Genomic DNA, 21,142 nt, shown 5'->3' with positions numbered 1-21,142 from the left:
AAGAAAGATCTTGGATTTTGTAGCCTAGGTTGATTTATCTGTGATTCATCAGATTAGCTAAGTAACTATGAAAAAATGGTAGGAGATAAAGCCAATTCACCTGTTAAAAGTAGCTTCCAGATGGTATTTATGTAGCGTTATTATTATTGCTGCTGTTGTTACTATTGTAATAATAACCTCCAGGGCTTGGAATAAACTAGGTATATGTTCTGAATTAGGGGCTTTCTTTAGTGACAAAGTCAACCAACCTTCCCTTCCTCTGTCCCCCTCCATACATGAATCTACTCCTCTCTCTGGACCTCTGAACATCTTATTTTTTTCTCATGAACCCTTCAAAGTCATCAAATGTATTGTTCTCTTATGTTTCTTAGTTTGGGGGGCTGGGGAGAGGTTCTCCTTCTTTTTGTTCCTTTCTTTTAATTTTTTTTTCTCTCCAGAGAGTATAACACACACCAAAAAAAAAATCACTAATAATTACTCCTTTAGCTTAAACTACTTTCTCTACAAATTTCCCATCTTCTTCAAGTAGAGGCTCTTGGTCACCGTACTGCTTACCATCTCTTTTCTCTCATAAATGTATCTTGAGTTAAACTTCCTAGATGACAATGGCTTTGGTGTTTGTGGTGTGTTGTGGAGTTTTTGTTTCCCAAAAGTATGTTCCACTCTGTCCCCTTGGTTTACTTCAGCAGTCGTTGTGTCTGGTACTTCCTCTGACGATCTGTCCAGCTCCTTTCCTTTTTCTCCCAAAATTGTCTGTGGTTATTTGCTCCTTAGCTTTAAGGCTCCTGCATAAGTAGTCTTAAACTATGAACAGAGAGAGGATAAGGAGTTATTTCCATAATCCCAGATCAACTTGGAGACAAGATAATTGCAGACAAATGCATTGTTTCTTCTGCTACTTGATTGTAAGAAGTATTAATAATGCATCCTTGTTCACTGGGGACTGACTGTATGATCTCTACAACTCTGTCATTGGAACTAGTAACAGTATTAGTTACATAGTTGCTCTAATACTAGTTTCTGAAAGGGATTTTTTTCTAAAACTCATATTAAATAAAATGTTTGGACAGTTTAAAACACTGCATTAGAATACAGCAGTTTTTTATTGTTTTACTTTCAACTCCTGCAAGGAATATGAAAATGTTCGTGAACAGCATGAAGAAGTGAAACAGTGCCGAAACCAAGTTAAGAAAGAACTGAAGTGTCTGAAAAAAATGCAGCAACCATGGACAAAAAAAATCCAAGAAGCTGAAGAAAATTTAAAGAATTTGGATATGAAAACCAAAGATAATGTAGGTATTAAAGGTCTTGTTTAACATAGATAATATTTCAGGTGTTCTGTGTTCAGCTTTGTAAAGTTGTAGTGTGTCATAATGATGTCTCAGCAGAAATTTTCCTGAAGCACCTGTGCCCTTGGTTCTCATTGCCTTCTCTGTGTCTGTTCAAGGAATATATTCCGTAGTAAACCTTTAGTAGCAATTCTTTGGTCTGCTCTTGGTTTTGTAAAAGCAAATCTTAACATTTCTCTTCAATGTACGTTAAAAATCTGCTGGGATATAATGTTAATATTTAATATTTATATACTTCCATTGAATTAGATAACTGTTTTCATCTGTTCTGTGGTTTAGGTTTGTGGGGTGCTCGCTCCTCTTATTTTCTTAAAATGTGGTTTATTTAAGGTAAATTACAACTTTACTGGATAAGGGAATTATGCATAAGGGAATTTAATGGGAAACCTGCCTATATGTTACAGTTTATGTAAGTGTTTTGAACAGCTGCTCTTCTTGGGTTTATGGAAAAATATTATTTCCATATGAAAAATAAGAGTACTGTAATTTCCTGCAGGATTTTAAGTAGTATTTACTATTCAGACTGCAGAAGTCATTGTGTGCATAAGCTGCACAAATTTGTAGTGGATAACCAAAGTTAAATGATCACATGAGAATGTTTGTTTGCTGCAGTGAGTTCTGTTTGAAGGTAAGTGACCTGCTTAGAGGAGTTGATGTGGAGGCATATGACTCCTGTAGAGGACAGCTGCTTTGAAACATGAGGGTCTGAAACTTTTTAGTCATGCGTTTCCTAAAAAAAAAAAAAAAAAAAAAAGCCAAAACACACCCCCTTGCCCCAAACAAAAAACAAACCCAAACCAGACCAGAAAAAACAGATAAAAAACTCCTGCAGACTGTTTTTCACACCGTTGTTTTTGTTGTGATAAACACTACACCAACATTAGGAAGTACTCAAATACCTCATAAGAAAATTCTTTGGTAAAAGTATTTAGGTTTTGGGTCCTACAGTATTGCAAGAGTTCATTATGCTGTGCAGCAAAATACCTAACTGCTCCAAAATGCAGCTCCTACTGCAGTTGCCTTCTTTTGGTTGGGCTTTTCGTTTTGAAAGTTTTTGTTGTTTAAAGTTAAGTATACTTTCTTAGAGAAAAGTTAATATCTGGAAACTTTAAGTCAATTTTCATAATGCAACAATGCCTTCATGCTTGTGAATTGCTTAACTTTGTTTTCACTGCTTAGTCTTGGTCTTACCCTGTTAGGTTTTACACATATGTATCAAGCTACTGTGGTTTTTTGAAAGTGGTAACACTTCTACTCAATCATTGGTGCCACTGTTCTTGGAAGTATTGGGCTTTATTTATATAAAAGTAATCCTTTTCTTAAAGGTTCTACTTTGTTTCTATGAGAAACCTAGGACAAACGGTGTTCACTTTAATTTTAACTTGCAGGAAACTTGCTCAGCATAGGCACTTCCTCCAAAACATTTGAACAGAGTGCAATTTTTAGCAATATTTAATAGTGTAAAGCCATCTTTTTTGGTTGTACAATGAAAATCATAAAGACAATTCTAGTTGTTTGTCTGTTCTGTAGGTAGGTCTATCTATAAACATAAAACTGAAAATACAATAATAAATGAAACAGAATTCCAGTTCCTTAGTAGTGTCCTAATTTTGAGAACCTTCAGAAATGTTTTGTGAGCATTTTACATCAGTTTCCTGGAGAGAGCTTACTCTTCAGACTGCCTTCCTGAAGTCTTTGGAAAGAGCATCACAGAATCAGTACTTCATAGCAGTCAACTGCAAGACTGAGATGTATTTCTTCTCTGTTGACTTTATGCAAGCTGTCTGTATGAGTCTTAAAATTTTGGGGGTCTTTTGAGGTTGTGGTAGGGAGAAAATTCTGCATAGTTTTATTTTCTCCATTTTTGATGCATCTTAGTGTTTTCAGTATGACTTTTTGTAGGAAGAGGCTTCTTCTGCTGAGAGTGCTGTGTTGGTTTCCTTGTCTGCACTGGAATTTATTTGCAGTCTTTCAATCTTTCTGCAGTATTCCAGTATTCTCTTCACCATGTTTCAGCCTTGAGGGATCAGAGCAGGAAGAATTCAGTTTTCAGAGAAAGGGTAGTGTACTTCCCCTGTGTTCAGAGCTCAGCTGTGTGAGTACCTGGGCAACTTGACCTAATAAAGCATGCACTGAGAAAGGATGGGACTGGGTGATGTCAAGGAATTCCTTCCAACCTGTATTTGTTCTTCCACTTCATAGAAGCTGAGGATAGAGAAGGAGCAGAGACATGGATGCCTACACATGAGCCGACTAGTTACCAAGCTCAGTTGTGTAGGATCTAGCTCTAGCACAGTGCATTTCAGAGGTAGGATGACTTGGACAAAATCTGGTTTGGCCATCCTGTGTCTAGGAGCTTAAGCCTTGCTTGCTCTTTAGTATCACCTTTCTTTGCAAAGTTGGTTTGGAGAAAGAGGCAAGAACATTTTATAATTGTGGGCATCTGAATATAACATCTGTATTGAAATCAAGAATGGAGGTGTTTTAATTTCAGATTAGGAACTTCCTCTATATGTCATGCCAAAATTTGCAGATTTATAGCTGAGTGGTTGTGAACAATACAGTACGTATGCTGTTATGTAAGTCTTCACATATTGCTGGAATTATACATGCTACAGATACAGTTAAGAATAAGAAATGGGTAAGTATGGCTTTGTCAGGAAGTAAACAGTTATGCATATACAAGATGTTATTTAAAATCTGTTTACTTTTTACAAATACAACTGAATTTATGACTGTAAATTTAAATACCTTGCTGTATGCAGACTGCTGAAACCAGAAATATTTCCAAGAAATGCAAAGATAAACAAGATGCATTGGAGAGGAAAGATAAACTGGTAAGAGTCTTGCTGTCTGACTTTTCTTAGTGTTTGTTTTTGGTTTTTTTGTCTGCTCTTCTCTTAGCAGAGTGTCATATTTCTATGAAGATGCTGCAAGTGCTTGCACTCTTCACTCCCTCCAGTACACAATATATCTTTAGAACTCTTATCAGTCAAACAGGAGTTACTAAGAGAGAGGTGTATATTGCATAAATTATGTTGCCTACTAAAATAGACAATGTGTGTGTATATTTTGATAGACAGAGACATATACACACATGCTGTTTGTGATAGGCTTTCCATGAAAAGCTACAGCCTCTGTACTGTGAGAGGCTGGGGTTATTGCTGTTAAGGATTTGTGTCTTGTAAAAGAAGCATCCTTGCAAGGATGTGAAACAGTTGCATCTAAGCACTTGGTCAAGAAATGTATAGTAAATGACATGCATAAGGATGCAAAGTCAAAACTTCCAGGTTCTGTTTGGGCTTTAGATTTTACTTAATCATAGATTAAGTTTCAGATGTATTAAACAACTGTTATGCAATTTATTAACCTTTAAGGTTCTGCTTTTGTGAAAATGCAGTAACTTCAAAAATTGATATGTAGGCTTGATTTTATTTTTGCTTATGTTCTTCAACTGCCATAGTGCTATTGGAAGTGTGTCATAGTGCTGTTGGAACTGTAACAGATTCCTGGGGTTTTGGGTGCATGGTTATGTCAGCATTTTATAGCAGTTGCACAGGTATCCTATGTATTAGTTGTAAGTTCTGTATACCAAACGCATTTCATGTTGGAAATACTTAACATTTTTAGATTGAAGAAATTAATCAAGCGTTCAGAATGAAAAAAGATGAAGAAGCAAACAGGCAGAAGAAACTATACCAAACCCAAAAAATAATAGAGGAGTGGCAGAATGAGCTGGATACAAACGCAGTCTGTGAGAATCTTCAGCCACAAATTGATGATGTTAATACTGAGCTGAAAAAATTACGAGAAGAGAGGGCAAATACTGATAATGATATCAGTGATCTAAGAGCAGAAAAAAACAACCTAGAGCGGGAAGCGAAAAGTAAGTTACTTAAGGTTTTTCTTTGTCAATTTATTTTACTGTTTTAATGAATCTGCTTGTACAGAATTTTGTTGTCCTGCTGTAGTGAAATAATTCAAAGTGTTTACTTCAGGCCTTGTAGTTGGTTTACATGTATAGCAGTCGTCTTTCATGTTAACAGCTTTATTAAAAGTAACAACCAATTTTAAAAATCACACAAGAAGATTCAAAAGTAACAATTGACCTTAAAACTAACCTTCAAAGAATTAGTATTTCTGATCTCATGATAAGGAGACTCCTTTGGCAGTTTGGATATTTGGGGGAATTTTTGGTTAAAAAGGAAGGTCTGTAGTAAGCAGTTTGCTTTGAAGAAGCAATATTTTAGCTACTTCATATATTATATGTAATATATTAACTGCTGATGCTGCAATTGTCCTTCTTCGATGAACTTCAAGTAACCTTAATTCCAGAGTTCCTTTACATTAGTCTGGGATTTGCAATTAGTCTTTCCTAAGAAATGAAATGAAATTAAAAAATTGAAGCCTGACAGGTAGTTGAGGGTGTTGTATACATATTCCTCAGTGAATGTTGCTCATTTGTACATACCTGTCTGGCGCTTAACTTGCCATAGAATCCAGGAAGAAACTGAGGCAGAGAGTCCAGGTGGCCTGGGGAAGGAGACACTATATTTTATCTTGAATAGCACAAAATTGTCAGGTTTTGATCTATGTCCCTTCTGAATAACAGATGCTTTCATATATAGTCTGTTATCCCACATCTTGGTTTTTGCCAGCACGACATGACACAGATATTTCACATTATTACTCCTGCTGTCTCTTTTTGCTGTGGATTTTTTTTGTTCTTAAGTACAAAGGTAGACAAGTTTTGGAAAAACATGTTCAGGGCAAAATTTCTGTATTTTTACTGTGCTTACCATATTTTGTTTTCATTGGATAAGTTAATTCTGTTTTAGATTTTAAGCTTTTATAGTTTTTAAGACATCTTCAGAAGTAGCAGCATCTCAATTCTGGAAAGAGAAACTTAGTTCTTACCATTTACTAACAACCTTAGTTTTGGACGAGTGTGGTCACTAGATACCAGAAAACCCTGGTTGTAATATGTTCTTGCTGTGGACTCTGTTTAAGAAATTACCTTAAATTACAGGAATAATTGATCGCCTTGGACAACTTAATAACATAATGCATATGAAGGAAGAGAACCTTAAAATGAGATTTCAAGACACACACTCTGCTCTTATGTGGCTAAGAAACAACAAAGACAAGTTTAAAAAAAGAATTTGTGAACCCATGATGCTTGAAGTAAGAAGATTTACTTGCATACCACTCTGTTAACAGTTGGATTATTTATGTCTTGCAAGGCTTTGAGAATGACTGGAGAACTTTTAAGACACATATTGGAATGTACTGCCTAGTACATGCAGGATATTTAGAATTAGAATTCCATAGGCAGTGTAGTAATTGAGTATGGTGAGATGGCTCCTTTCCTCCACAAGAAGATGCCTCTTTCAGGTTTCCTCTATGGTGCAACCAATTATCCAATTTTACTACTTAAGACTTAAGTAGTTCTTAGTTGCTACTTGAAAAAACAGTGGTAGTTGCCATTTGAGTACCTCCCCTTACAGCACAACTATGCTCAACTATGATTACTTCCCTCTGTGATCGCCAAGTGTTTTTTCTTGTTTGCTCTACCCAGCCATCTAGAGACACAGAAATCAATTGCTAGTTTTGTTTTGTGTTTTGGTTTGGTTTGATAGCTGCTGTATGATCTAGGAATAGTGGGGCTAAATTTTCAAAGAAGATACTACTTTATTAGTGCATTGCACCTCTTGCAATATATGCTCCATGTAATATGAAGAGGATGAAGATTTCCAGTTGCACTTCTTTCAGAATTGCAAACTTACTTAATAATATATTGCTACAATTTAAATTAGTATAATATTTATATACAAATTCTTGCACTTGGTACATGTACTAGAGCTCAGAATTACTTCTATTTAGAATTGAATCCCAGCTATTTCTTGTTTTTATGAGAACTCTGAATTCTGCCTGAAAGACCACATCAAGATAATTTTATAACTGCTTCAATAAGGATATCTTTACTTTTACTTAAGGCCTCATTAAGCTCTGTAACATCAGTTGATGTGTGGATTTGTTTTCACTGTATCAAGGTGTAACCCCAGCCATCGGTCAAGCCCCAGGCAGCTGGTCACTCACTGCCCCATCTGCAGAATTGGGTAGAAAATCAGAAGAGTAAAGGCGTAGACAGCTTGTGGCAAAGATAAAGACAATTTAATAGGAAAGCAAACGCCATGCATGTGAGGAAAGCAAAACAAGGAATTAAGTCACTGTTTCGGTGGATGGACAGGTGTTCAGCCATCTCCAGGAGAGCAGGGCTCCATCATGCACGACAGTGACTTGATGTCTTGGTTTTGGCCAAGGACAAGGTTAAACTTTGGTAATGCTTGAGAGGATATGTGGCTGAGAGGGTGTGGCCAGACCCTAATTTGTTCCATATAACCTCACCTCTTTGCAGGGTGAGTGAGGGAAAGGGACTCTTGCTTTTGGGAATGGCATCTCTTTCAGGTTGGGAGAAGTCACATTGGGCAGTCAGCATTTGTTAGGGGTCTTCAGTGTAACTTGTTAGTCTTACACCTTTCATTATTAAAATTACTGCAGTTACTGGTTACTTTCTTACCTTATTGCTGTTTCCAGTAAATTATTCTTTTGTCAACCCATTATTTTCACCTTTTTTGCCTCCAGTTTTCAACTCCATCCTTCTGGAGCAGGAGGTCGAGAGGGGACAAGGGGACCAAGCAGTGGCATGGTTTTAGTGGGCTTTCTAAATTGAAGAATACCATTCCTATACTGTGATATTTGTGAAGCCATCTCTCCAAGTGTACCCCCTTCCTTCTCCTTCTCCTCATGTTACATACTGAGGATGATGATCTGGAATATCCCTTTGGTCAGTTTGGGTCACCTGTTCTGACTGTTTCTTCCCAGTCCCCCACATACCCCTACCCTACCACTGCGGCTGCATGAAGAGTAGAAAGGGCCTTGGCTCTGTGTAACCTGTGCTCAGAAACAACAACCATCTCTGTATAATGAACCCTCTGTTCAGCACAAGCCCAAAATACAGTCCCATACTGGCCACTGTGAAGAAAATTAACCCTACCTTGGCCAAAACCAGTACACTTTGGTGTCATGTAAATTAGTCTCGTGTACTTAAGAATTCCAGCTTTCATATTGCTGTTAACTGTGCTCAGCCTTTCACTAACTAGAGAGTATTAAATTGTGTAGTACTGTGTAATTTTTTCTTTATGTTTCATGTATAGTAACAAAATGTTTAATTACTAGTGAAAGTTAACTGAAACCCACAAACATTAATGTATCATTTAGATTTGGAAAACTTTATCCGTTTTAAGTATGTGGGGCTTTTGTCTTAGGAATTCAAAGGTACTTCAGCTTAAGGAGTGTGGTGTTTTCTGTTGCTAATTGGAAAACCCTTATTAGTGCTGGAGCAGAGCCAATACACATAATTTGGGGGATGGTTGCAATTGTAAGGTCAAGATGGAGCAGAAGAGGGAGAGATGGTATGGTGAGAAGTGGTGATAACTTCAGAAGTGGTGAAAATTATGTGGATGGCTAAAAATTAAGCACAGTGATCTGTGACTTACCATAGGTTTGCTCCCAAGAGAATTGGTTGCAAAAAAGGCAAATCTATTTTTAAATACATAGTCCTTATTTTCATTAAATGTAAGTATGGATATCATCTTGACTATTTAAAGTGTTTTTGGGGGATAGTAAGTTGAATTGTATTAAATAACTTGCTCATTACCTTTCTTTATTAGATCAATGTGAAAGACAGTAGACATGCAAAATATATTGAAAATCACATTTCATCGAATGACATGAGGGCTTTTGTTTTTGAGTGTCAAGAAGATATGGAGACATTTCTGGCGGAGGCAAGTTGGCAGCAATTTTAAAACTTTATTAAGTACTGAAGTAGGAACCCGGAACTTGGAAGACTATAGAGTAAATCTGTATGACAATGATAGATATTTATAGCATAACAAGTAGATAATGTGAGGTGTTCAGAGATTTTCTTCAGAATTAAGATTTCCTTAAACCATAGATTAATTGGAGGGATGTAGAAATATTAAGAAAATGTGGTTTTTTAGATTGTCTTCCTTGGATAGGCAATAATCACTTATGTAGAAAATACAGTGTACAAGAATATGGCTAGAGTGGAAATCTACAAATTTCGTACCAAAATTTTCCACTGCCCTTTTACTAAAGAGGCAGGAAGTAGTTTTTATGACATGAAGTGGTCCAAGCAGCAAATCAAGCTTGCATTTTCATAATTTTACTGTCTCCTGACTCGGTGAGAAGATTGCTCCTTTTGAAAGTCAGGCAGATGATGCAGGAGGAAAAAAACAGAAGATAAGGTATTAAACTGGCACAGTGTTTCCTAATGGTGTATTTAGTGACAAAGTGTCCTGCAATTTTTGAAGACTCATCCACTCTTCATGGAAGCTAACTACTTTTTTATACCTGAACAGAACTGGTGATGTCTTAAGTTCTGAGGGCTTTTCTTGCTTGTGTGGCTCTGGAATTCAGTTCAAGGCTGCTTTAACCAGCTCAACTAATCTTCACTTATATAATTAGCTCTTTAGACTGAGCATTTGGCTCTGGGTTTCTTTGATTGCTTTTATTTTCTCTAGCATATAGTGTTTTCAGAAGTGTTAATAGATTTTGCTTTTAGAGAACTTGGTTATTTCTGAGCCAAAGTGAATTTGTAGGTTCCTCCAGAGGTCATCAGATGAAAATAATTCTAACTCTGTGAATCAATAATTAATAATTTATTTGCATATAGTGGATTTTTCTGGTCTTTACCAAATAATCTAATACAATTTTAATATAGGTGCGTGATCATCAGAAACTAAGAGTGAATGCTGTATGTGCACCTGATGAATCATGTGCTGAAAATTTGCCTTCAAGACCTATTGAAGAATTACAGTATGTATCCGATTTTATCAGGGAAATAGTTTTAAATGGAGTGGGTTTTTTTTGTTGCTATGTATTAGAATTTTTTATGCAAATCAAATTATCACCAGTTCAGTTTTGGGTTAGTGGGACTTCTCTCTGATCCTTCAGTAACTTCAGCTTGCTTACCCGCTGAATTTGATTTGTGATAGTTGCTTTATTTATATCTTCTTCAGCCAATATGGATTTTATTCATATTTACGAGAGTTATTTGATGCTCCTCCTCCTGTGATGAGTTACCTTTGTTACCAGTACCATGTTCATAATGTTCCTGTGGGAACACAGAAGACCAGAGACATGATTGAAAGGGTAAAGTATCTGAAGAGGCATAAATGTATCTGTGGTGTGGAGTTTTATTTTGAAAGTTGTTTGGCAAGTAAACATGGAGAGTGCAAAAAACTGCTTTAGCAATTTTATTTTTCCTTTTTATTTGCCTTGTAGAAGTGGGAACAGGTCATTATGGGCTAACATTTTGCAAGACATCTTAAATTCAATCAACCTAATTATTCAGTAAACCTAATTGACAGAAGATAGCTGATGCTGCTGCATATATAAACTGAACAACATTTTTAGTCAAATGTACCTTATCCTCTGGAGGCTTTTTGCTGTTTCTGATTTACTGGACGTTTTCTCTCTATGCATCTTGAGTTATGGCAAATCTTTAGTTATTTATAGTATCCTTTTTGATATGAATTCTTTAAAACTATCAGCTCTGGTATTTTTATGCCTTCTTTTTTCCTAGGAATGCATTTGCTTGACTAATACATTACAGCTCACTTTATGGTTTCATCTATTAATTCTTGAGTACTTTGTTTCTTTGTTATACTTGTGTAACATGTTGCATATCTAAAGCAAATACAATCCTTGTTCACTATGCAGTACCAATGCTAACAATTTTTAATTGGTGTCTGCAATATCTTAACAATCAGATTTCTTTAATTAGTTATGGTTATATACTCCAACAGTATCTCAGCAATTCTTTGCTTAACAGTCTGAATTACAAGGGTAATGGTGCATTAAATTTAGCATCTTTTTGCAAAGGTTATTAATAAGTAGATCCTTCATAAGCTGAAGTTTTTGTATTGTGTTTATCAACCACATTTATTCCTTGTTCTGAAAAGTATTGCCTTAAGTAATGCTTTTAGCAGATTAATATTTTTGTCAGATTAATATTTTTCTATATTTCTTAGGTCATACAGGAAGCCAATATCAGGCAAATGTATACAATGGAAGAAAAATATGTTATTAAAATATCTGCTTACACAAAACAAAAGATCTCTAGTAACATATGCTTGCAAGAGGCACAGTATCTCACTAGTTCAGTAGATACAGAAGAAAGAGGACAATTGGAAAGCCAGCAACAGGTAGAAATGTATTTCTGTAACTGTATATGTTGTGACCTACTAGCTATTTTATCATGCATTAAGTAGAGCCTGCATATGTTACTATGGTATGCAATAAGAGTGATAGTGGTGCATGTTCTTTTATTTCAGGACATCAGTAGTACTTTAAAGTCACTGGATGCACGTTTGACTGCATTGTTTGACAGACAGAAACTTCTGGATCACAAGGACAATAAGCTCAGGCAAGAAAAGAAGGAGCTTTTAGAGAGAGGAAACCGGAGGAGGCAGTTGGAATCAAAAATTGCTGTGAAATATGATAGGTAGGAAACAAGCTATGTTATCTGTGAAATAATCTATACTATCTATGTTATCAATTTTAAAAGCAGATATATTTTTGTCTTGTCTCACTGCAGTGTGCTTTTACCCTTACAAAGTAGCCAGTAGTTAAGCATCAGATACAGGTGATAACCAAGATAAGGAAAGTGTTTAGAAATCATGACAGTATCTGAGACAACATGTAGCAATGTTCCAGATGATTTTCTGTAGTAAAATCATAGGATTCCAGTTAAATATCACTGCATTTATTTACTCAAATATATTGTTCTGACTTCTAGACTATGTAGCACATAGGTAGATAATGCCATAATGTGCATAAATGGTACTAAGTAAGCATGTCAGGGATTGAGTAAGACCCCAGTTGTCCACAGTATTATTCATTGCATATTTTTTGTTTTTATGGGCCTTTGCAGTTAATTTTTCTGTTAACGTTTGTCATAAGGCAGAGTCAGGGCATGGTTCAACAAGGTTAAGCACACTTAAGCACACTCCTAGTAGGCAGTGTAAGCAGCATTACCACCCAGTCCGGGCCTTTCTTGTTTTAACCTAGGAATACTGTCTTATCAATTCTTTCACTGTGCACTTCATAAGATAACTTTGTTCCATCCTGTCAGTGGTTTCCATGGTGGAGTGAAACAGGGCTGTTGTTATTAGTCTCTTGTCTGTGGTGAGCAGAGTGCCCTCATCCTGCGCTGTAGAGCATATTCTGTAGCCCCTGACCATCTTGATTGCTCTCTGAGTTTGTACCAAGTTGTTCAGGTTTGGCAAAGTGTGCAGTGCTGAACAGAGAGGAAAAATCACTTATCCCACCTGTGTTTCTACTTGTACAGCCTGGTTTGCTGCTAGAGTCCACTGCTCGCTTATGTACAGCTCACTGTCCACCAGTACCTGAGGTTCTTCTTTGCAGAGCTTTGCTGCAGCCTGTCCTGAGCCTGTATTACTGCTAGATGCACTGTCTTCCCAGGACAGGACTCTGCAGTTGTCCTTGCTGAATCTCACGAACCTTCTGTCAGCCGCTTCCCCTGCTTCAGTAGACCTCTGTGAAATGCAGGCCTATGGCCCCCTGCCAGTTCAGTGTCTAAAAACCTGATAACAAGGCCCTCTCTCTGCTCTTCCATGTCACCTGCAGGAGACCTGAACAGAGCATAATCCTCGGTACTGACTTGTGGGCAAGATGAAACAAACCAAGAGTAACCATAGAACTGTATTTTTTGCATATTTAGTCTTCAGTTAATCCAGACTGTGGTGTCCAAATCTGAATGCATGAATGGTGTGGAACACAGCACTCAAAAAGTGAGAGAAATTACTCCAGACCCAGTAGACTGAGAGGAAGATGAAGCTGATGCAGGTTAATTCTCCCTCATGTATCCAGTAGTGAGGCTAAGCCTAACTTCCCACTAGACACACAGAGAACATATCTAAAGAGCATATGTGTATGTAGTTACACATTGCAGTGTGGTCATACAGAGCAACTGGACAGATGCAGCAGTGGTGGTTGCCTCATGTTTGTACTGTGTCTGAGCAGCATGGGATTACCCTGGTGCATTGTCTATGCATATCTGTGGGGAGTGTGGATCCCATTGGTAGCTGGTTCCAGACACTCTGAATCTACACAGTCACTACCTCTGGACCTCAGTCTCCTAAATTGCTTGTACCTGGAAATGCAAACCCTTGAGGCTGTCACCCTGGTTCTGTTGGCCTGTACAGACTACCTCCCTCACCCATGTGTGCCTGCATTCTGAACTGGCTGTGACTCCCTAGTTTTGCAGTAGGTCATTCTGTGGTCCTTGTCTCAGAGATACAGAAGTAATATATATGTACAGAGGTAGCCACAACTCTCCCAGTCTGCACCCCATAGCCAGTACTCCTGTCATTTTACCCTTAAGTACATACATGTGGCAGCAGTCTGTATCAGCCAGGCTGATCACTCCAGTAGTCATTTGTTTCTGTGGTGTCACCCTTAGTGACTCATATACTGTCTTAGCTCCTAGGCCACTTACTGTCTAGTGTGTCATGGTCTTTATTAGGGATCAGGCACTCTCTTGCACACTTGTACCATGGTGCTGGCAGCACAGACGATCACATCATCCCCATGGTACACTCACTCTGGTCTCTCCAGCCAGGTGCAGCCATCACAAACAAGCAGGCTCCCCCCTCTGACAACTGTTTGCACTTAGGCTTCCAAACACATGAGTGCTGAGTAGAAAGCAAGAAAAGAGGGAGGAATAGAGCTGAGTAAAAAGAATATGCTAATTTGGCATGGTTGAACAAGGGTAGCAGTGAGCCCACTATTTACATCTAAGTGTCCCTCTTATCCTTAGATTCCTCTGTCTTCCTATACATGTTATTCTCCAAGTTACCTAGTTTCTCCCTTTCCTTACATTTGTTTTCACCCTTGAATATGTAAGAGTCCTGTGCTTTTCTGCTGCATCCCATCATGTCTATTCTATAATACAATGTCCAGCACTATGCTGTTCTACAGGAAGTGCTGGGGGCTGAATGCCTTGGGAGAGTCTCAGTAACAGCAGCTAATAGTGACTTTTTAACTTCAGAAGTTAAAGGACTCTGTTCAGTCAGGGATGCTAATGTACCCCCCCTTACAGACTGAGGTTTCTTTTGACACTGAATTGATGACTAGTGAAGTTGGAGGACTTGGCCTTTAGGAACAAAGATTCAGGGCAGTCTCCACTGAGATAAGAACAAAATTTTCAGAAACAAGATTTCTTGTTATGTTATATAATTACTTTTTTATTCAGATATCTTCTATATCATATGTAGGAGTACTGTTATGTCTCCTTTCTGAAATTTTTACACTGTGGTGCTTCAAAAAATATCCTTATGTTCATGAGCTACAGTGAGCAATTGGTAGCCCTGGTGAATCTTCACAGGACTTGGCCAGCAGTGAGGCTGCTCAGCCTCACTGAGAAATTCAGATCACTCAAAAGTATTCCACAAATATATTGCAGCATATTTGGTGCATTCACAGTACTGCTAATGCAAACAGAAATGCCCACTAAAATGTGAAGAAGCCATGAAACCACCAGGGTTTCCAGGTGAGCTGCAGTCATTGGAGAATAACTGGTTTGTTAAAGAGGAAGGAAGGTGGAAAGGTGGTGTGACTCTCCCTTTGCCAGGAGAGCTGTCACTAGAGATGTGCTACTACTTAAATTAGAGTAGGGGACTGCTGTTCAGTCTTGCAGATGGAGTGACAGACAGGCGTGTGTTTACTCATCTCCTTGAAGCCCAGTGTGATACCTCTGTAGACTTACTTGACAGTAGTATTTTCAGGTATTCCTTTTGCATTTCAGAGCCTGAAATTATATAAGAGCTGTATCATTACCTGGAAGAGTGGCTTTTTGTTTTATTTCAGTTACTTTTTTGGTTTGTAACATGACATGTAGGTGTGGTTCTTAGGGACATAGTTTAGTGAAGAATCTGGCAGTTTTAGGTTAGTGGTTGGACTCAATGCTCTTAAGGTCTTTTACAACCCAACCAACTCTGTGATTCAATTGTAGTGCAAGAAGGCAACCCCCCTCAGTCCAAAGCATGCCTTGGTGTTGACTATGTTGTTGGGTTACACACCTGACCACTGGTACTGAGGCTGTTCTGGGACAGGGTGTCCCTTTCTCTGAGTTCTGAATTTGCGTTCCCATCTGCTCCCATGGCCCATGCTCCCATGGTGCTCCTCTGGGCTTGTGATGATGGGCATTTCATGTATTCATGGCTGATGTGGTGGGCCTGGGTGTAGCTAAGATGCAGGGTATTATTTGGACTTCTGCCAGCTGCTGTTGTCTCTTTTATATGTGTGGAGGTGAGCTTCTATCAGGTACCCTGACAGAAAGCTAAAATTGACATTTTAGTTGAGATCAAGCAACCACTTGCTCTCTGTCACCTCATTGTTTTACAGTTGGGTTCACGAGGTGTGGCATGCCCTTGGTAAATGCTTGTTGAGTCTCCATGATCACCTTCTCTATTATGCCCCTAGAAGTCCTTCCTGAAGGGACTTGTTTTACAATTTTCTCAGGGATCAAAGCGAGAATGACCAGTTTGTAGTTTCCTGCATCATACTCTTGGCCTGTTGAGGAGTTTTGGAGGATCTCCAAATGCTTTGCTGCTCAGTTAATGTCATGGTTCCCCTTCTGTGTTCTAAAAGTCTAAAACAAGTGAAAGCTTTTTCTGCGCTGAGATGAGGATACAATTTGTTTTTGGCTAGAACATGTAACAAGAATTAAGTAAACTTCCTGAACTCACCTGTGTTGTATTGTTGCAAAGAGCTATCAGAAGAAGAAAAGCTTATTCCTTACACTGATTTTTTTTTCTCTAATTTGAAATTTACAGAAGTAAAGGACTTCTGTAAGCAGCGAGTAATGCTTGCTCAGTGATGCTGTTAGTAGCCAAAAGTGGAGTTTCTTTAACTGATACTTTTTGTCTGTTGTATTTCTTTTGTTTAAAGTGCATAGACTGGGAATACCTCCAATGTCTTTGGAATGTTTAGGAGTACAAGTTCCTATTTTGCTAACTGTTGGTTTGTCATCAAGTTTAAGAATGTTTGTATTTTTAATAAAATTTATTTTTAATCACAATGAATCAAATATTGATTCCTCCCATAGTTTAAGACAGCTGGAACAAGATGCTATTGACCTGGAGAAGGAATTTCAGCTGGCAAATGTAAAGATCAAAGAAATAAATAAACAAAAAGCAGAACTTGTTACTGAACTGATGCATCTCATTGAGGTATGTATTTTTAACTAGGAGTGTGTTCCACTTTTATGAAAAGTCCAGTTCTTGTAATTTAAGTAGGAGGCATGTGACATTTGTTGCTGTCAGTGTTTTCAAGTTTTTAATTTTTGAATGATCTTAACTTTTTCCATTTTTCATCTCCTAATTTTTTTCTAGTCTGTGTTTCTGATAATTTTTTTTTAAATGCTTAAGAGAATTGGAAGCAAATAAACTTTTACCTGTGCCCAACTTCATACTGTAGAAGCTTTGTGTTAAAATGACACATAGAGAAGATCTCAGACTTTGGCTTACCACTGTGGTCAGATGCTAGCACCCTCAAAATTTTATCTTGTAGGTCGCCTAGGTCTGTAGTTGAAGCTGTATCCTCCCTTTCATTAAGGGAGAGAATTCTTTTGTATTTGTATGCTGATCATAAAGGCATGATAAACAGTTGCTTTCAATGGCCCATATTTGTAGCTACCCTTTAGACAGTAAACAATCTAGACAGTAAATAATCTGTTGATAGATTTGAAGTCTCTAGACTGTTCCTGAGGCTGACTTGTTTGGAAAAAAACCCAATAATTTTAATGTCAATGCCATCAAACCAGATTATAGTGATCATTAAAGTCTGATACGTAACTTCCCAATCATAGCTTTGTTTAGTTGTCATGGGCTGTTCCAGTTAAGACATCAGATATAAGAGTTCTGTACATCTTGTCAGTCAACTGTAATGTCATTAAAAGATGTGTATGTCTTTTGTGTTTATTTTTTTATATTTTTCCGTCTCTGTGTGACATACAATGTCCACCAATATTCACCTGTTGGATTCTTCTGAGTAACAGTTGAGATGGCCTTAGCTCTTCTTGTATTTCACATGATGGTATATAGTGAAGGGAAAGAGAATGGGGGAGGGAGGGTTGATGTAAAATTGTGGGTTGAAAGTAGGTGTGCGCATGTAACTACATATGCTTACTTATATGTATTTGGTTGAAATTATATATGTATTTGTAGATACTTTTGAGTACATGTGGACTTCTTGAAGAACTTGGGTCACCACTTTTCATTGAATTTGGCAGCAGTATTGATGACCTGAACACAATGTGAGACTGTGTGCTATGACTAAAAGGATGAGTAGTTTCTAAAGTAGTGATTTTATCAGTTTTGAGTCTGGTGAAAAAAAACCTGCTTTGTTTTCCTGTGTTTAGAGGATTGTACCATTGAACATCGAAAAAGTAAATTTGGCTTTTCAGATGACCAGAGTGACTGCTGAGAAGAACAGACTACAGTCAGAGTACAAAGCAGGAACTGAACAGCTAAGAGCTGCACAGGTAACAATATTTATGAATATGAGCTAGTAATTCAATTTGATCATAAAGATAGAAGTAAAAATTTGAGAGCAGCTTGAAAGGTGGTAGGAGATAGTTATTTTGTATGGATGGGTACTTCCAAAAAGAATGGTCTTAGCATGTAGTAGAAAACTAGTCGAGTTATAGTTACCATCACTTGCAGGAAAATTAGGTAGATGAGAACTTTTTAAGAGGAGCATAGAGTAACTTGAACACAGAGATGAAGTCCAGCATGTTATTCAGAAAATCACTGTTGCATAAGTTATTACACATGATGCATCTTTTACTCAGTTTATCAAAGTTCAGTGAAAATCATTTAGTTGCTGGGGCTAAGTAAGGAGTAAAAGTATTACAAAGCCATGAACCTCATGTCAGTAATGTGCATTGTCACTGGGAAATTCATTTAATGTTTTCTGTATGCATCTTTATAATTCAGGGAGAAGCTTGGGCTGGTACATAGTTAGATGTCTGGTCAGATCAGTAGACAAGATTTGTGATTTGTAACATTCTGATAATTCTTAAAAATTGCCTTCTTCCTAGTAAAAGGTGTGTATGAGTCAAGTGGAGTCCCGTTGAGGCCCCCTCAGGAAACCAGCAGGAATGTTAACATTGCCACATACTTTTATTATATAGAAGAAATAAGGATATGTAAGAACTTGTGTAATTGTATAAATTTTATTTTGCATGTGGGTCTTCACAGTAAACTGGCAAAGTTGAGTGAAAATTGAAACATGACTTGTTGAACTTTCAATGCATTTATTCTAGTACATGCTTCCTAGTAATATCAAGTATCTATTGCTTTCTAGTTTTTCTGTCACATACTGAAGTTTCTCCTGCCAAATATATATTTTCCTCTTCACTGAAGAATTTTACTTACCTTAGCTTGGATCGGGCATATTCAATATTGAATCTGTTTAAGATTTTAAGTGCCTACAGATCAATTTGAGCTCTTGTTACATGCAGCTCTGCAGAGCTCCCTTCCAGTGGGAGCTTTATATTAATTGAGAATTGAAATTCTCCACTTCAGATGATTCAGAATTGATTTGGGCTGTGGAAATGATCAAACACAAAATTTATGCTTCTTGTAGGAAAAAAGTATGAATGCTCTCATGGGATCTTCTGCTGTCATTATCATGTCAGAATATTTCAGATGAAGCCATTTGACTTGGAAGTTTGTGGGATCCAAAATACTATTGCAGGGCATATGTAGATAACCAGTGGAATGTAACTATTGTGCTGTATAGTAGTATTTACGCTAATTCAGTATAGCTTGAGTTCTTGGCTGTAAAGAAAAAGGGTGACATCCTCCTTTACTGTTTTACCTGTACAGCTCTAATGACAGTGCTTGCAACCCATGTGACATTTCCCTCCTCTGCAATAGACTTCATGAAGTAGAAGAGGTGGTCTAAAAAAGGCCTCTTCTAAAAATTTTCCAACCTTTCTGAAAACACCAACTCAGTATAGAAAAATATTTTTATGATTTGTTTGTGGAGATTGTGAAATGCTTATCTGTAATGCAAAGATCTATTTCGTACTGCTTAGTGGAGAGGGAGGGAAGAACAGGTTTTTTGAGTTGATAGCTGCTGAGAACAGGTAACTTTTTTGAGTATGAGATGATCACTAATGATCATACCCATTACTACTGCTTCTGTTGTATTTAGTAAATAAAGATCAGTTCCAGAAAGTAATGAGAGTGACTATCAATGTCTGTGTCCTGTTTATAAAACTGTGGAACAAGCATTTCCTTAACTGTATGATTTGAAATGAAACTGAATTTTTTTCACCACTGGAGGGCTCCTATATTTAGCTGAAGTACACAACAGTAAAACTTGGGAAGATAGCTCTTGAATCTTCATGCACACTTGTTGAGCTGAGAGAAAATAAATTTAGTTACTTCTGAAGAACTTGGTTTTGATCAGTTTACCTTGGCATCTGCTGACTTGATGAACAGACAGGCATAATGAGTTCTGTCAGTTGAAGCAGATTTTTTTGGTATTTTAATATTGGTTTAATCTACTTTTTCTGATTCAGATGTGGTTTGTTGCTAGTATACTAGTGTTACCTCTGAAAATTCACAATAATATTAAAAAAAAAAGGTGCTGATTTTTAAAAATATCTTTTAATATTTCTAACAGCAACGTTTTCATGAACTGGATAATAGGAAGCATCTTCTTTATGAGAAGTGCATGGAATTGATGAAACAAGGTCGACATGTCTGTAGATTGGGTCCAGATCAAGATTTTCCAAAAGAATTTCAAGTTGTATGTACAAAAAGAAATTTTCACGTATCTGTTGAACTTCTAACTTCTGCAAAGAGTGTTATATATTTTTTATTAGAGGCTCTCAGTAAAGGGTTACGTGTACTTTTGCTACTGTTATTATTAAACGACCTTTGAAATAGTGCTGAGATACTTTGACTACTTCTTTTTTGTGCACGGGGAGAGAAAATTAGACCTGTGATTTCAATTGAAATCCACAGTCCTGTGTTCACAGAAGTAAATAGAGGCCACATTTTTCTACCTTCTGCTCTAATGAGGCAACAGAAAAGAACTGAGGTGTGGACCCGGCCTCTTAGAAGTATTCATTTGCATTACTTATCTACCATAGTCCATGTCTTACACTGAATCTCTGAGCATCTGAGCAAAAGAGCAACTAATTATGTATCTTAATTATGTAACAGTACTTTCAACTTTCTTTTGCTGTCCAGAATAGTTAGGGGTGGGATCTTGCTATGTTAAATTTTTAGTATGTGACACCCTGATTAAAAGTAACAAAATAGTTTATGGTTTATCCAGTTTTTTTTTAAAGAAAGCTTGAGTCCTTCGTTAATGTTGCTTTGTAACATGTGCCATCCTTTGTCTTAAAGGCTTTTCAGACTCTTCCAAACACATTGGAGGAAATTGATGCTTTTCTGAATGAAGAGAAAACCAGGGCTTCCTGTTTCACAGGCCTCAGTGCTTCAGTATGTTCATTGCTTTCCCTCCCCCTCATAGTACTTGTTTCCCACTCTTGGTATAATAAGCTAGACAGTAGGAACAATGTGCTGTAAATGCCAGATTCTGCATCTACTCAGATTTAAAGTAGGTTCTTTAAAAAAAAAGATGTTGCAATAGTTTGAGAG

The 21,142-nt window shown here is 37.3% G+C and overlaps 1 protein-coding gene across 1 annotated transcript in view; it reads left to right on the top strand.

The window, feature by feature from the left end:
• SMC5 (structural maintenance of chromosomes 5) overlaps positions 1–21,142 on the top strand; it is a 38,975-nt gene that overhangs the window by 9,697 nt on the left and 8,136 nt on the right. Inside the window, exons 7-19 of the mRNA XM_021548806.3 lie at positions 1,131–1,292; positions 4,115–4,186; positions 4,980–5,235; positions 6,379–6,533; positions 9,083–9,196; positions 10,156–10,250; positions 10,454–10,586; positions 11,468–11,641; positions 11,771–11,940; positions 16,567–16,690; positions 17,881–18,003; positions 20,157–20,282; positions 20,888–20,983. Of these exons, the coding sequence (XP_021404481.1) occupies positions 1,131–1,292; positions 4,115–4,186; positions 4,980–5,235; positions 6,379–6,533; positions 9,083–9,196; positions 10,156–10,250; positions 10,454–10,586; positions 11,468–11,641; positions 11,771–11,940; positions 16,567–16,690; positions 17,881–18,003; positions 20,157–20,282; positions 20,888–20,983 (1,800 nt within the window). The remainder of the gene's footprint in view (positions 1–1,130; positions 1,293–4,114; positions 4,187–4,979; positions 5,236–6,378; positions 6,534–9,082; positions 9,197–10,155; positions 10,251–10,453; positions 10,587–11,467; positions 11,642–11,770; positions 11,941–16,566; positions 16,691–17,880; positions 18,004–20,156; positions 20,283–20,887; positions 20,984–21,142) is intronic.

The sequence above is a fragment of the Lonchura striata genome, chromosome Z (genome assembly GCF_046129695.1).
Source record: "Lonchura striata isolate bLonStr1 chromosome Z, bLonStr1.mat, whole genome shotgun sequence".
NCBI classification, from domain to species: Eukaryota; Metazoa; Chordata; class Aves; order Passeriformes; family Estrildidae; genus Lonchura; species Lonchura striata.
The sequence above is the reverse complement of the archived record's forward strand: the minus strand, read 5'-3'. Positions and strand labels throughout refer to the sequence as shown.